Genomic DNA, 16,909 nt, shown 5'->3' on the forward strand with positions numbered 1-16,909 from the left:
TCATCAGAAAACTTCTGAAAATTTCCTTAACGATTCTCGAAAGATCATTGCTAATGCATTCATATCTCTTCAGCCATCTCCGGTTGGTGTACCACCTGATCCAGGTGACCTATTTACCTTCAGACCATCTGTTTCCCAAGAACCTTCTCCCGGGTAACATAACTTTAAACATTCTGACCACTAACAATTGGGACTTCCATATTCCTGCAAGTGTCTTCGACAGATAAGAGTGATGCACAATACTTATTCAGTTCATCTGCCATCACCTTCCGCACCCACCCCATTACTACCTCTCCAGCATCATTTTTCCCAGGTCTGATATCCGCTTCAGCCTCTCGTTTACACTACATGTACCTGAAGAAAAAATTGGTATCCTCTTTAATATTGCTGGCTAGCTCATCTATGTATTCCATCTTTTCCTTCTTAATTATTTTAGTTGCATTCTGTTTGTTCTTAAAAGCTTCCCAATCATCTAGCTTCCTAGTAATTTTTGCTCTAAGCCATCTCTTTGGTTTTTATGTTGTCTTTGGTTTCTCTTATCAGCCACGGTTTTGTCACCTTACCTTTAGAATACTACTTCCTCTTTGTGATGTGTATATCCTGTGCCTTCCGAATTGCTTCCAGAAATTCCAGCCATTGCTGCTCTGTTTTCAACCCTGCCTGTGTTCTTTTCAAATCAATTTTGACCAATTTTTCTCTCATGCCTCTCTAATTCTCTGTATTCCACATCTGACTTTAGCTTCTCCTTCTCTAATGTCGGGGTGAATTTGATCACATTAAGATCACTTGCCCCTAAGGGTTCTTTGAACCTGAGTGACCTAATTAATTCCAGTTTGTTACAACACCCAATCCAGAATAGCTGATCCCCAAGTGGCCTCAACCACGAGCTGCTCCAAAATGCATCTCGTAGGCATTCTAGGAGTTCTTCCTCTTGAGACCAACACCATCCTAATTTTCCGAATCACCTACATGACAATCCCCCATAACATTGCCCTTTTGACACGTATTTTCTATCTCCCATTCTGATTTGTGGACCACATACTTACTACTGTTTGGAGGTCTCTATACAATTCCCATCAGGGATTTTTTTTTTACATTTGCTGTTTCTTAATTCTACCCACAGATTCTACAACTCCCAACACTATGCCATCTCTTTCTAATGATTTTATTGAATATTTTAACAACAGGGCCACACAACCCCATGGCCAGCTTGTTCCTGGCTTGTTCTTTCAAGAAACATGTAAGTATCTGGGAAACAAGAGGACCTGAAGATGCTAGAAATCTAGAGTAATACACACAATGTGCTGGAGGGGCTCAGCATGTCAGGCAGCATCTAAGGATGGGAATCAAATTTTTGGGCCAAGACCCCTTATCAGGACTCTTGATACCCACGTATCTGGAATATCAAGAAGCAAAGAAAATAGGAAGTAGTGCAAAATAGGAAAAACTTGGAAAAATTTAGTTCAAGGCTTTAAAAAAACCTGTCAGAGCTCAATAGTTAACAAACACAACAAAGGCAATAAACACTTCCATCAACACTGACATTGAATTATTTGTTATAAAAATATCTTGGTCCCATTTCAATCAGTAGAATTTACAAAGATAAATAAGAACTTTAGAAAACATTAGAAAAGACTATTTACACCCAAACCCACTTAGATTAACACCAGCTTGGACAGAACGAGGAAGAGATATAACACACATGATAAAAAAATCACACAACAGTCAGATAAAACTAAGTATATATTTTCATCAAAAATGAACAGGATTCAGCACTCCATGTGTGTATATGCAATCGTGATAAGCAATACAGACCAGAAAACTTCAATGAAAGACCAACTCAGAAAAATGAATTACCACTATGGAAGAAAGCATTAACCATTGGAATGAGTATGACCCTCCATGGGAGACATCCCAACAATCTGAGCAGATCAGATGTTGACAAAGAAGCATCGAGCACTCCACTGAGAGTTCGAGACTTCTTCCCACAAACAGAGGGGTTCCTTGCAGAAATACAGGACAAGGTGGTTAACAAAATGAAAAAAAAATCAAAAATACATGAAATACAAATAAAAAAACAAAGCAGTAAGTGCAGAAAATGCCAAGAGAAACCAGACACAATCCAACACATTCCAGGATTCTGCAGTAGTTGAACTCAATCTGATCACTTGTGCAGGTACAATGAAGTTCTAAATATCATTCACCAACATCTTGCTTTAAAATACAAACTCATCAATGACCTCCATCACTTCATCAAGGCACCATAAATTCAAGCCTGATCCAGTTTTAGAGTTAAAATCTAACATTATATGATAATCAATACATTATGTCAGATAGGACAATTCATAATAATTATCTGGATATAATATTACAGGATAAATAAGCAGGAACAACTCGCTCAATAGATAAAACCATTCCCAACACACAAATGTTCCTTGACCAGTGAAGCACCTCACCACAGCTATTGTATGTATTATAAGACAACCAAAAGATTTTCTCTGCCAATCAGCTTCCAAATGTTGCTACTGTGTCATTCGTTGCCATGTCCTGCTGAATCCCTTCTCCTGATCATACATTCTTACACCAACCATCATCCAGAGCCCCAAACTCTGCCCTGTGCAGACCCGCCTCTGGCTTCTGACCCTGCTTCGTTTCCCATTCTGCTTTCAGTCTTTGGAGGACAGTGGTGTTATCTTAAGAAGCAGGGAAAATTGCACATAATGTGGAAATGAGCCCTGAATAAGGAGATTAACTACGAATGGCATTCTTTCTCAGTCCAGAAATTAGAGGGCCAAGGGACATGTCAGACAGAACTGCAGTCAGCTCGACTTCTTCAGTCTGCAGAAAATTCAAGGGAAACCTCTTCACCCACAGAGTGGTGACTGTTTGGAACCCATCACAACAGGGAGAGCGAGAGGGGAACAACAGGGGAGGATTTAAAAGGACTGTCGTGGAACAGAATCCCTGGCAGTGTCCAGCCGGCCTGAGTTGACTCACACTAGGTGTGTTATAAATTCACCAAGTACTGGAGACAGAGTTTAAAATAAACTGATTTGTTTGTCTCAGATCCAGAACATTAAACTCCAGTCCCATTAAAAGTGAATGTGCAGCAGAAGAAACTCCTCCCATGCCCAGTGACCAGGGTGCAGAACTGGGTGTGGTGAGCAGCAGCAATAATTGCAGAGTTCAGCACCGACAGTCACTCTCGAAATTGCATTCAGTAACGGTGATGGACAAATATCCAGCATGCAGCTTATTGAAACTTTCTCCCCAGTGTGAACCCGGTAGTGTGCCACAAGTGATAGATAGATAGATACTTTATTCATCCCCATGGGGAAATTCAACTTTTTTTTCAATGTCCCATACACTTGTTGTAGCAAAACTAATAACATACAAAACTTAACTCAGTAAAAAAATATGATATGCATCTAAATCACTATCTCAAAAAGCATTAATAATAGCTTTTAAAAAGTTCTTAAGTCCTGGCGGTTGAATTGTAAAGCCTGATGGCATTGGGGAGTATTGACCTCTTCATCCTGTCTGAGGAGCATTGCATCGATAGTAACCTGTCGCTGAAACTGCTTCTCTGTCTCTGGATGGTGCTATGTAGAGGATGTTCAGAGTTTTCCATAATTGACCGTAGCCTACTCAGCGCCCTTCGCTCAGCTACCGATGTTAAACTCTCCAGTACTTTGCCCACGACAGAGCCCGCCTTCCTTACCAGCTTATTAAGACGTGAGGCGTCCCTCTTCTTAATGCTTCCTCCCCAACACGCCACCACAAAGACTCTGTAATGTTTCACTGCTGAGGTAAAGGTTTCTATGTAGCAGCATTGTTTAGGTTACAACGGGCGATAAAAGGGTTTGGAGTGCAAGTCTATCCAATGACAGCAATGCTTTTTCTTGTGAGTCTGAAAGAGAGATTTTCGTGGTCTTTTGATGGGGAGAGATGAGAAAACTCGAATGGTGAGAGTGAGCCCTTTCTCTTTTCTTTTGGTTTATTTCACTAACTATATCGTCAAAGTAAGAATTATAAAGCTCAATTGCTTAATCACATATTGTGTACCATTTGTTATTTCAGGGTACTGATTTGTAACAGGGGTCATCACATAGCACACACCCAAACGAGATTCCTTACATTTGGCTGGGCCAGGGGTCTATCACCCCCTATATAAATCTGCTAGCCAAAGCAAGAGTTACATGAGGTTTAATGACTGAGTAAATTGCTTCCCACATTCACAGCAGGTGAACGGCCTCTCACCAGTGTGAACTCAATGATGCACATTTGGTTGATTTGACTGAAAGAATCTTTTCCGAAAGTCTGACCTGGTGATCAGCCTCTACCCAGTGTGAAATTGCTGGTGTCTCCGTAGTTAAGATGACCGACTGAATCCTTTCCCACAGTCTCAGCATATGAATGGCCTCTCCCCAGTGTGAACTCGCTGATGTACCTTCAGCTTAGATGAACAAGTGAATCCCTTCCCACAGTCTGAGCAGGTAAATGGCCTCTCTCCAGTGTGAACTCGCTGATGTAACTTCAGTTTAGATGAACAAGTGAATCCCTTCCCACAGTCCAAGCAGGTGAACGGCCTCTCCCCAGTGTGAACTGACTGGTGTGCCTTTAGTGTGTATGACTGAGTGAATCCCTTCCCACAGTCTGAGCAGGTGAAAGGCCTCTCCCCAGTGTGAACTGACTGGTGCCTCAGTAGCTGCGATGACAAAGTGAATCCCTTCCCACAGTCTGAGCAGGTGAACGGCCTCTCCCCAGTGTGAACTCTCTGATGGACCTTTAGTTGGGATGAGCAAGTGAATCCCTTCCCACAGTCTGAGCAAGTGAATGGCCTCTCCCCAGTGTGAACTCTCTGATGTACCATCAGTTTAAATGAGCAAGTGAATCCTTTCCCACAGTCCGAGCAATTGAACGGCTGCTCCCCAGTGTGAACTCTCTGATGTACCTTCAGTTGGGATGAGCAAGTGAATCCTTTCCCACAGTCCAAGCAGGTGAATGGTCGCTCCCCGGTGTGAACTCGTCGATGTACCTTCAGTTGGGATGAGCAAGTGAATCCTTTCCCACAGTCCAAGCAGGTGAAAGGCCACTCCCCGGTGTGAACTCGTTGGTGTACCAGTAGTTCGGATGACCGAGTGAATCCCTTCCCACAATCTGAGCAGGTGAACGGCCTCTCCCCAGTGTGAACTCGCTGGTGTACCAGTAGTTCGGATGACCGAGTGAATCCTTTCCCACAGACGGAGCAGGTGAATGGTCTCTCACCTGTGTGACCTCTCTGATGTACCTTCAGTTGGGATGAGCAAGTGAATCCCTTCCCACAGTCCGAGCAGGTGAATGGCCTCTCCCCAGTGTGAACTCGCTGATGTACCTTCAGTTTAGATGACTGAGTGAATCCCTTCCCACAGTCTGAGCAGGTGAACGGCCACTCCCCAGTGTGAACTCGCTGGTGTACCTTCAGTTGGGATGAGCAAGTGAATGTCTTCCCACAGTCCAAGCAGGGGAACGGCCTCTCCCCAGTGTGAACTCGCTGATGTACCATCAGTTTAGATGAACAAGTGAATCCCTTCCAACAGACTGAGCAGGTGAATGGCCGCTCCCCAGTGTGAACTCTCTGATGCACCTTCAGTTGAGATGATTCATTGAATCCCTTCCCACAGTCCGAGCAGGTGAACGGCCTCTCGCCAGTGTGAACTCGCTGATGTACCTTCAGTTTAGATGACCGAATGAATCCCTTCCCACATTCTGAGCAGGTGTACGGCCTGTCCGCTGTGTGAACTCGCTGGTGAGCCATTAGTCAGATGACTGAGTGAATCCTTCCCCACAAATTCAGCAGGTGACCAGCCTGTGTGCAGTGTGAACTGACTGGTGTGTCCACAGGTGGGATGACCGACTGAGTCCCTTCTCACACACAGAATAGCTGAATAGCTTTGCCCAGTGTGAATTCGCTGATGTACCTTAAATTGAGATGACCAAGTGTATCCCTCCACACTGTCTGAGCAGATGAACGGGTTCCCCCTGTGTAAAATGACTGGTATGTCAGTCGGTCAGATGATGGATTATATCGCTCCACATATTCTGAGTAGGAAGGATGATCGATTGAATCCCTTGCTCCACTTCTTAAATATCTGGACAGAGGCATCAAAACTGGTGTGTCGTGTTCAAGATTCCTGCAGATTCCTGCATTCCTTTTCATTTTTAACCTGTAAAAAGATTTATAAAATCCATCAATGGGTGTAGGACAACATTTCAGATAAAATCACTTGATTTGCTAAGGTGTGATCTGGCATCACACTGTTACAGTGAGTTTCAACCCAAGTTGGAGTGAGAAGTCATCTTCTAACTTGGCACAATGCTGGTATTGCTGATGCTCTTCCTGTCTCTGTAAGAATGGGGCATTTCTGCCATCTCCAATATGTGACCTGGCTCAGTTTGTCTCTGTCCATTGGTATTCCCTGTTCCCACTGAGCTGCATGGGTGCCTGGCCCCACAGTAACTGAAACACTCTGGGAATAATACTCTGGCTATCCACATGATCAATGCCCCTCAACAGCTTATACACCTAAAAAAACTCTAAACATAAACAAGGAAATTATACATTGTTTTGAGGATTTGTTGGAAGTATACAAAATTATGAGTGTATGAGGGTAAATGCAAGCAGGTTTTCCACTGAGGTTGGGTGGGATGAGAACCAGAGGATCATGGGTAAGAGGGAAGGTGAAAATTTAATGGAAACCTTTGGAAAAGCTCTTTACTGAAATGGTCATGAGAGAGTGGTATGAGATGCCAGCACAAGTGGTGAAAATGAGCTTAATTTCACCATTTAAAAGAAGTTTGGATGGGAGCCTGGATGGTAGGGGTATGGAGGGTGATGGTCCCGGTGCAGGTAGTTGCATAAGGCAGCTTAAATCTTTTTTCAGCATTGGCACAATGGGCCAAATAGCCTGTTTTCAAACTGAACTTCTCCATGATTCTATGACAGAGAAGCTGGCCAAACTTGTTTGGAAGGGAAAAGTTAGGACTGACATTGGATCAGCAACGGCTGGAGTTTCTGGGAGCAATGCAGGAACTGAGTGATCGATACATCTCAAAGAAGTGGAAGCATGGGAAATGCAGGATGACACAACAGTGGCTAAAATAAGAAGCCAAAGCCAACATAAGAGCCAACGAGAGAGCAAACAAAAGAGCAAAAACTATTGGGAAGCTTTTAGAAACCAACAGAAGACGACTAAAACATAAGTCAAATGAACTCAGGGCATGAAATTATGATATTATAGTCATCAGTGAGTCTTGGTAGCACCCAACAGTCTGAGGCATTTAGAGGAACACAATATCTCTTGGAAACCAATGTTGCCTGCACCAGTTACACTTCAACATTTATTTCAACAAGCACATACACACTCTACATTCCCAAAACTTCACCTGAACAACTGCCACTTACCAAGTATTCCTTTGCCAGAAAACAGCCTGTCCCAAGCCACACTTGTCAGATCCTTTCTGATACCATCAAAATTGACCATTCTCCAACTTCGAATCTCAACCCATGGTCCAGACCTCTCTTTTTCCATATTTACTTGGAACCTCATGGCCTTATGATCAGTAGATACAAAGTGTTCTCATACACTAATTTCTGTCACTAGTCCTGGATCATTTCCTAATACCTTTTTGCATACTTTTATGTCTGGAATTCTATGTGCTGATTAAGGGCATATTTGATAAACTCTACCCCATTTAGTCCTTTTACATTATGGGAGTCTCAGTCAATATTTGGAAAGTTAAAATGACTTACTGAATCAACCTTTGTTTCTTGGCATAGTCGGTGATTTCTCTACAAATTTGTTCCTCTCAATCCCTCAGACTGTTGGGTGCAACCAAGTCCCAGTAATGGCTACAATATCATAATTCCCTGCCCTGAGCTCATCAGGCTTTCCTATGATAATTCTTGCATTGTGATATACACAGCTCAGGACAGTCTTCACACCATGCTCAACCTCTTGATTGATGACTTTGTCTGAGGTCTGAACAACATCTGTCCAGTGTCAAAACAAACTCTCTGGGACAGCTTCTTCCACCAGTCTACCAGACTTTAATTCAATGCTGAAAGAATTGTATTTCTGTGTAATATTGACTGTGCTGTTATACATACAATTTATTGTAAATTACTATAAATTGCACATTGCACATTTAGATGTAGATGCAACATAAAGATTTGTACTCCTCATGTATATGAAGGATATAAGTAAGAAAATCAATTCAATTCACCCTCTCCAGTATCTGTTCTGGCATTCTGGTCCATACCCCTTGAAACTTTAGTTTAACCTCTAACCCCCCCCCCCCCCCACTAGCAGTAGCAAGCCTCACCCCTAGGCTATTAGTCCCCTTCTAGTTCTGTTCCCCTCAGTAACAAATCGTGTATCACCACTTTGACATTCCACTGCCAGCTAATTCCCTCCAACACTTTCTAAAGTGGTCCATCTATTGTTGTGGGGGATGGCCACAAAAGTACTCTACGATGGCTATTTAACATCGTTCCCCTTCCTGACTTTCACCCAGTTTCCTGTGTCCTGCAACCTGGGTGTAACACCTCTCTTCATGTCATACCTATCACCCCCTCTGAATCCCGGATTATCTGGAATTCATCCATTTCCAGTTCCAACTCCTTAAAGTGCAGGTTTACAAGCTGCAGCTGGGTGCACATCTTGTAGGTGAGGGTGTCAGGGACACTGGAGGTCACTTCACCTTCCCACCAGTCCCTTCTGATTTGTGAAGACCAGTGTGTGCAAAAATCTTATGCTGTGCAATTTTGACCCAGTGACAGCAGCATATGCACACTGAATTTTATATAGAGAGGTATTCATTTTAACAATGTCAATAAGAACTTCTATCTCCTCTGGGTTTGATCGAGTTCATCTGCACTCTCACACAACCTATGTAGCAGGCCTATAGTGGATAATTAAGGATATTCTCGTCAGAGCATTTGGACACCATCCATATGTGATTTGCTTGCTAAGCAACGCTTTAAACAGTCAAATTTCCAAATATCACTCCACTTCTTCCCACATGCAAATTTTCCAGCAACTTTTGCATCACTACATGCAGGTAACACCAGTTTTTGTATTGTACATAAATATTCCCTCTGAACCCTCCCCCAGGTGATAGATGGTGGTGAATTCATTGATGGAAATGCCAATGAATGTGAAGGGAAGGGCAGTAGTCTGTCTCACTGGAGTCTGTGATGTGAAAGCTACATGATGCCCAGGGCAAAGGAATTTGATATCATTATGTACCAAGAGAAAAGGGGACAAAACATGTTCTCACTGGTAGAAAAGTCCAGAGCAAGAGGAAACAGAACAAGCAACACACACAAAATGCCGGAGGAACTCAGCAGGCCAGGCAAAATCTATGTAAAAGTGTACTAATACTGAGTTCCTCTGGCATTTTGTGTGTGTTGCTTTGATTTCCAGCATCTGCAGATTTTCTCTTGTTTTTGATTATATAGGCATCCGCTAGTCTCATGAGACCATGGATTTGTGCCTTGGAAGGTTTCCAGGATGCAGGCCTGGGCAGGGTTGTATGGGAGACCAGCAGCTGCCCATGCTGCAAGTCTCCCCTCTCCACGCCCCCGATGTTGTCCAAGGGAAGGGCATTAGGACCCATACAGCTTGGCACCGGTGTCGTCGCAGAGCAATGTGTTGTTAAGTGCATTGCTCAAGGACACAACGCGTTGCCTCAGCTGAGGCCCGAACTAGTGACCTTCAGATTACTTGGCCACGCGCCAAGTGGATAAGTGTTTGTAATTGCAGGTAGAACAAAGGTGATTTTCTCAGCTGGTGATGGAAACGATTTTGTTCCCTTTCTCCGAGTTCCCAATCCTTGCATTCAGATATCTGGAGCTCAGCTCTGTCTGAGAGATCCATCGGCTCCCATTCCCTCATCAGACGGAAGCTCCCCGGGGCTGGTGTACGGGTCGTGGGGCTGGAGAGATGGAAGAGGGCAGGACTGTCCCGGGATTGCGGGGTGTAATGTTCGAAACTCACAGCAATTGTCCCGAGCTCGGAACTTAAGATAATATCACGAAGAATCGCTCTTACCTGCTTCCGACATTTTCCGAGGCTTTTTGTGCACTGCGCGCATGCGTGATATCCGGAGACCGCCGCAGCCCTGACGCCTGCGCATTTGATCGGTGCTTCACGGGTAATCACGCTGCAGTTAAAAGTTTCTGCATGTACTGGTTCAATGTCCATACCTCAGCTTTTTTCTGTGTGTATAGAAAACTCAGCAGCTGTTTTAATGCAGAAAGCGGCTCCCATAAGAAGATAATCAATATCAACGTGTATCTAATGGCAAAGTAAAATCCTCTTACAAATGCAGAAATGCAGACAAGACATTCTGCAGTTGCTGGAAATACAGAGACGCAAACACACACAATGCTGGAGGAGCTCTGCAGTTCAGGCAGCAACTAAGCAGAGGAGTACACAGACTCGGCATGCTGAAGTGAGTCGGCCTAAACGTTGTCCATTTATTCCTCTCCACATTTGCTGCCTGATCTGTTGATTTCCACCAGTATTTTGCAGAAATTAACCACGTTTTTTCGGTCAACCGGTTTCCAAATGTTTCTAATCTTTCATTTTTAGCCACATCCTGCTGGTCTGGTTCCTCTTCCTCCTCGTAAACTCCAGACCCCATCTCTCTCTGGAGCCCCAAGGCCCTGACTCAGTCTGGCAACTCTTTGGTTTCTGACTCTGCTCCATCGTAGTTCGTCTTCTGTCAGACTTTAGAGGTGCATTGTGTTACAAGACCGCTGGCTCGTTTGAAGACAGAGGCTGATCAGAGTCCTGACGAAGGGTCTCGACAGTGCTTCTTCCGATAGATGCTGCCTGGTCTGCTGTGCTCCACCAGCATTTTGTGTGTGTTGTTTGAGGTTCGGTCACTGTTAGAGGCGGGACTATGACGTCAGAGACAAGCTTGAGAGAGAGAGAGAGTGAGAGAGAGAGAGAGTGAGTGAGAGAGAGAGAGAGAGAGAGAGAGAGAGAGAGAGAGAGAGAGAGAGAGAGAGAGAGAGAGAGAGAGAGAGAGAGAGAGAGAGAGAGGGACTGAGACTGTTGGAACTTCAGCTTGTCACTGCTATGGGTTGGAACTCTTCCATGCCCAGAAGGTCGGGTTGATCATCAGCACGCAGTGTACAACGGATGTGTGACTGTCACTTCGTATAATTCCTACGTGTGGATTTGTTGGAGTATCCTGTGGTATCACTTCTATTGGCCATTACCTGGAATCGGGGTGTTCTGTGGTAACCACTTGAAGACGATATTCCTGTCACTGTCACCTGGTGATATTTCGAAGTGGATTTCGGAACGAATCAACGGATGAGATCTTCGGCGACAGTTATTTCGTTTACCCAGCGTGGAATGTGTGTGGGATTCTGCGTAACTGCCTTCTCTCTACATGTTCGTGTGGATTTACAAATCTCTCCTCTCACTCGCTTATTCCGTGGATTACTGAACTTTTCTACTTTACCAGTTTAAGACTTTAAGCATTGTTTCCCAAGTTTATGGTGGAGGAAGGGAAGCCCCTTTGTTTAAAAAAGGAAGACATCTCCTTCGTCCTGGAACGAAAAGCCTCATCCTGAGAGCAGATGCGGCGGAGACGGAGGAATTGTTAGAAGGGGATAGACTTTTTTGTAAGATACATTTTTGTAAGAGACAGGGTGGGAAGATGGGAAGCTACAGTCCAGGTAGCTGTGAGAGTCTGTAGGCTTATAGTAGATATCAGTAGATAGGCCGTCTCTAGAGATGGAGACAAAAAGATCAAGAAAGGGGAGGGAGGTGTCAGAAATGGACCAGGTAAATTTGAGGGCAGGGTGAAAATTGGAGGCAATGTTAATGAAGTCAACGGGCTCAGCATGCGTGCAGGAGGCAGAGCCAATGCAGTCGTCTATGTAGCGAAGGAAAAGAGGGGGATGGATGCCCATATAGGCTTGGAAAATGAACTGTTCCACAAAGCCAACAAAAAGGTAGGCAAAACTGGGACCCATGCCGGTGCCCATGGCTACGCCTTTGGTTTGGAGGAAGTGGGAGGAGCCAAAGGAGAAATTATTCAGAGTAAGAATTAATTCCTGTTGTGTTCCCAATCACAAATCCTTTGACTTTTCTACACTGCTAAAAGTTTAGAAAAGCACGTCAGTGGGTGAAGGGCAACATTTCAACTGAGGTAATTTTAGGCCCCATGGTGCCTTCTGATAAAAAAAACACTGTCACAGCTCAAAACAGTTTGGAGGAACAAGACTTTATCTTCTAACTGGCCACAGTTCCGACATCAGGCACAATATTAAACTGTCTGCTTCCCTCTGTATCAAAATGGATCATTGCTCCCCTTCGTCAGTCTGTGACCTGGCTCAGTTTGTCTATCTCCTTCGCATTCTGAGCATGCGCCACACACCTACTGCGATCACATTTTATTGACACGGCTGTGACTAGAGACTTTCAGATTATTATGTCCCTCCTGGTATCTGTCGGTGGTAAAGTCAGAGTCAGCAATGGTATTGACCCTCAGGAGTAGGTGATTAGGCTTTTTCGTTGGAGATCGATAAACTGCCGGTAGTGTGTGGCTGGATGAGTGGTTCATTTTCAGACTGGAAGGAGGTAGCGTTTGGAGTACCCCAGAGATCAGTCCCTGACCACAGTTGTTCACAGTTTAATGTCCTGGCGGAGGCAGCGAGATGTGAGATGTCCCAGTCTGCTGGTGACGCAGAAAGAGTGGAGTTGGTGTAGGGGAGGCTATTCACATGCAATTTCGTAGCTTTGCAATCAGTGCATAGTGCACTGTGGGGATGCAGTGGCGGGCTCCATTGCTGGGATCAGTGTACAGTCACGTGGGCTATGAGGATTTTGTGAATAAAGCGCCATTCTCCAATTTAGAATCTCAAGCCGTGGAACAAGCCTACCGCTTGTACATTTATATTGTATTTATGGCATTGTGATAACCAGATACTATAGCCCTCCACAAACTCTTTATCTAGTCCTAAAGAGTGGCTGCCATTGGGAGCTGAAAGTCCAACGATGTACGGTGTATCTGAAAGAGAGGTGAGTAGGCACAGGAAGTGGTGTGGCGCTGTGTACAATATTAAATCATTGGAAGGAGATGACATATGATTGATAGATAGATAGATAGATAGGTAGATAGATAGATAGATAGATAGATAGATAGATAGATAGATAGATAGATAGATAGATAGATAGATAGATAGACAGACAGACAGATAGATAGATAGATAGATAGATAGATAGATAGATAGATAGATAGATAGATACTTTATTCATCCCCATGGGGAAATTCAACTTTTTTCCAATGTCCCATACACTTGTTGTAGCAAAACTAATTACATACAATACTTAACTCAGTAAAAATATGATATGCATCTAAATCACTATCTCAAAAAGCATTAATAATAGCTTTTAAAAAGTTCTTAAGTCCTGGCGGTAGAATTGTAAAGCCTAATGGCATTGGGGAGTATTGACCTCTTCATCCTGTCTGAGGAGCATTGCATCGATAGTAACCTGTCGCTGAAACTGCTTCTCTGTCTCTGGATGGTGCCATGTAGAGGATGTTCAGAGTTATCCATAATTGACCGTAGCCTACTCAGCGCCCTTCGCTCAGCTACCGATGCTAAACTCTCCAGTACTTTGCCCACGACAGAGCCCGCCTTCCTTACCAGCTTATTAAGACGTGAGGCGTCCCTCTTCTTAATGCTTCCTCCCCAACACGCCACCACAAAGAAGAGGGCGCTCTCCACAACTGACCTATAGAACATCTTCAGCATCTCACTACAGACATTGAATGACGCCAACCTTCTTAGGAAGTACAGTCGACTCTGTGCCTTCCTGCACAAGGCATCTGTGTTGGCAGTCCAGTCTAGCTTCTCGTCTAACTGTACTCCCAGATACTTGTAGGTCTTAACCTGCTCCACACATTCTCCATTAATGATCACTGGCTCCATATGAGGCCTAGATCTCCTAAAGTTCACCACCATCTCCTTGGTCTTGGTGATATTGAGACGCAGGTAGTTTGAGTTGCACCATATCACAAAGTCCTGTATCAGTTTCCTATACTCCTCCTCCTGTCCATTCCTGACACACCCCACTATGGCCGTGTCATCAGCGAACTTCTGCACATGGCAGGACTCCGAGTTATATTGGAAGTCTGATGTGTACAGAGTGAACAGGACCGGAGAGAGTACGGTTCCCTGCGGCGCCCCTGTGCTGCTGACCACCGTGTCAGACCTACAGTCTCCCAACCGCACATACTGAGGTCTATCTGTCAAGTAGTCCACTATCCAATCCACCATGTGAGAGTCTACTCCCATCTCCGTTAGTTTGTGCCTTAAGATCTTGGGCTGGATGGTGTTAAAGGCACTAGAGAAGTCAAGGAATGTAATCCTCACAGCACAACTGACCCCCTCTAGGTGAGAGAGTGATTTGTGCAGCAAATACGTGATAGCATCCTCCACTCCCACCTTCTCCTTATACGCAAACTGAAGAGGATCCTGGGCGTGCCTGGTTTGTGGCCTCAGATTCTGTATTATCAGCCGTAGAGTCTCTATGGGTTGAATTAAGAGCAGGGATGCAATGGTGCGACTCTGTCAGGCACCCGTGAGATCACACAGACTATTGTGCGCAGTTTTTTTGATCCTTATTTCAGAAATGATATACTGTCATTGGAGAGGGTTCAGAGAAGATTCACTAGCATTATTCTAGCAATGAAAGGTTTACCATATGAGGAGGGTCTGACAGCTCATGGGCTGTGTGCCCTGGAGTTCAGGAGAATAATAGGGACCTCATAGAAACATTCTGAATGTTAAAAGGCCTTTACAGATTAGATATGGCAAAGTAAATTTCCAATGGTAGGGGATAATAGGACAAGAGGGAATGTCTTCAGAATTGAAGGACGTCCATTTGGATTAGAGATGCGGATAAATTACTTCAGTCAGTGGGTGGTAAATCTGTGGAATTTGTTGCCATGAGTGGCTGTGGAGCCAAGTCATTGGGTGTATTTAAGGCAGAGATAGATAGTTTCTTGATTAGCCAGCGCATCAAAGGGTTTGGGGTGAAGTCAGAGGAGTGGAGATGACTGGAAGAATTGGAACAGCCATCATTGAATGACGGAGCAGACTCGGTGGGCCGAATGGCCAACTTCTGCTCCAATATTTTATGGTCTTATGGTCTATTCCACTGTTTCTCCCTGCCAAAGTGCAGCCAATATTTCTGGATGCCTGACCCATTCATATGAGAATTTAGCCTTTACTATTTTTCTGAGCTTCTCATCAACGTGGACAGTTCAGTTAAGCTTTGCTCCAGAATTTGCACACAATTAAAAGAGTTTAGTTCAGTTTTTATGTTTATTTTTGCACTACTTATATATTTTAACGATTTAATATGTATATTATTGTATTTCATAGTTGTTAAAATCTATTGTTATGAATTAGGTTCTCCTGTTGCCGCAGAGACAACAGATTTCAGGACATATGCCGGTGCTATTAAACCTGATTCTGATATTGATATGGGAGAACCACCACCGGTCACCTGATCCCAGTTACCGCGGATCGTAATGCGAGATTGAAGCCTTTTCTAATTATTTGCAATCCTCAGAAATTACAACAGTCAGTTAAGTGTCCTTCTGAGTTTCCAAAGCAGAAGCGCAGTCTGTCTAATATTTCCACACAATTAAAATGGGGATATTGTTTATTCTTATCACGTACTGAGTTACAGTGAAAATCTTGCCTGACGTACCAGCCACACAGATCAATACATTACGACAGTACATTGAGCTGATATACGACAAGACAACAACTGTAACAAAGCATTATGGCTGCAGAGAAAGTGCAGTGCAGATAGACATATGGTGCAGGGTCACGTCGAGTTACATTGTGAGGTCGAGTCCATTTTATCATTCATTTGGCTTATAACCGCAGACAGGAAGCCGACCTTGAGCCTGGTGGTTCGCACTTTAAAGCTTTCGTATCTCTTCCCCGATGGGGGAGCGGGTTTGCAGCAAGAATGTCCAGATTGTGAGGATCTCTGAGTACATGGCCTGCTTTTCCGAGGCAGGGGAAGTGCAGGAAGAGTCTATGGAGGGGAGGCTTGTTTCTCTGATGTTCTCCGCTCTCCAAAGTTTTCTGCAGTTCCTTGCAGTCATGGGCAGAGCAGTAGCTATACGAAGGCGTGAAGTATCGACAAGAAGCTCAGAGACCTCGGCCTTCACCCTGCCTTGTGTAGCTGGATCCTGGACTTCCTGTCAGACCGCGAGAGTGGGCTCCCTCACCTCTGTCTCTCTGACCCCCAGCACACATACCCTACAGGGGCGTCTCCTTGCCCCCTCCTTTACTCTCTGTATATCCATGACTTGTGTCGTCACCCACAGCTCCAATCTGCTTAATAAATTTGCTGACGACACTGCACTGACTGGCCTAATCTCAAATAATAACGAGACAGCCGACAGAGAAGAAGTCATCACCTCGACACTGTGGTGTCAAGAAAACAACCTCTCCCTCATTGTGACAAAAACAAAGGAGCTGGTTGTGGATTGCAGGAGGAATGGAAACAGGGACCAAATTCAACATTTCCAAGTCTGTTATTGCACATTTTAATGAGGATCATGACAAAATGTACTGTATTTTATATACGGTTAATGACATATTTATAGATTATGGATTGTTACTGACAGAGAATCATATAATTGGTGATCCGCGTGTTATCCGAATGTACTTGCCTGTGATGCTGCCACAAGTCAGTGTTTCTCTGTACCTGTACCTTCCCGTACTTGCGCACTTGGCAATAGATTCAACAGGACCTGAGAAATCTCAGTGAGATTTGATCAGTGATGATCATCTTGGCAGCTCGGTAGGTCGAAT

The 16,909-nt window shown here is 44.2% G+C and overlaps 1 protein-coding gene across 1 annotated transcript; it reads right to left on the reverse strand.

Moving 5' to 3' along the window:
• Window positions 1-4,190: 4,190 nt before the first annotated feature.
• LOC140722264 (uncharacterized) lies at window positions 4,191-10,188 on the reverse strand. The gene is made up of 2 exons (XM_073037066.1): window positions 10,095-10,188; window positions 4,191-6,206 (listed from the first exon to the last, which is right to left on the reverse strand). The coding sequence occupies exon 2, from the start codon at window positions 5,795-5,797 to the stop codon at window positions 4,406-4,408; it is 1,392 nt and encodes a 463-aa protein (XP_072893167.1). The 5' UTR covers window positions 5,798-6,206; window positions 10,095-10,188; the 3' UTR covers window positions 4,191-4,405.
• Window positions 10,189-16,909: the final 6,721 nt, after the last annotated feature.

Source organism: Hemitrygon akajei, unplaced genomic scaffold, assembly GCF_048418815.1.
Source record: "Hemitrygon akajei unplaced genomic scaffold, sHemAka1.3 Scf000073, whole genome shotgun sequence".
NCBI lineage: Eukaryota > Metazoa > Chordata > Chondrichthyes > Myliobatiformes > Dasyatidae > Hemitrygon > Hemitrygon akajei.

Excerpts from the sequence above, each read along its gene's own strand:
- LOC140722264 (XM_073037066.1), bottom strand. The coding sequence starts at position 5,797 with ATGGCTCACCAGCGAGTTCACACAGCGGACAGGCCGTACACCTGCTCA.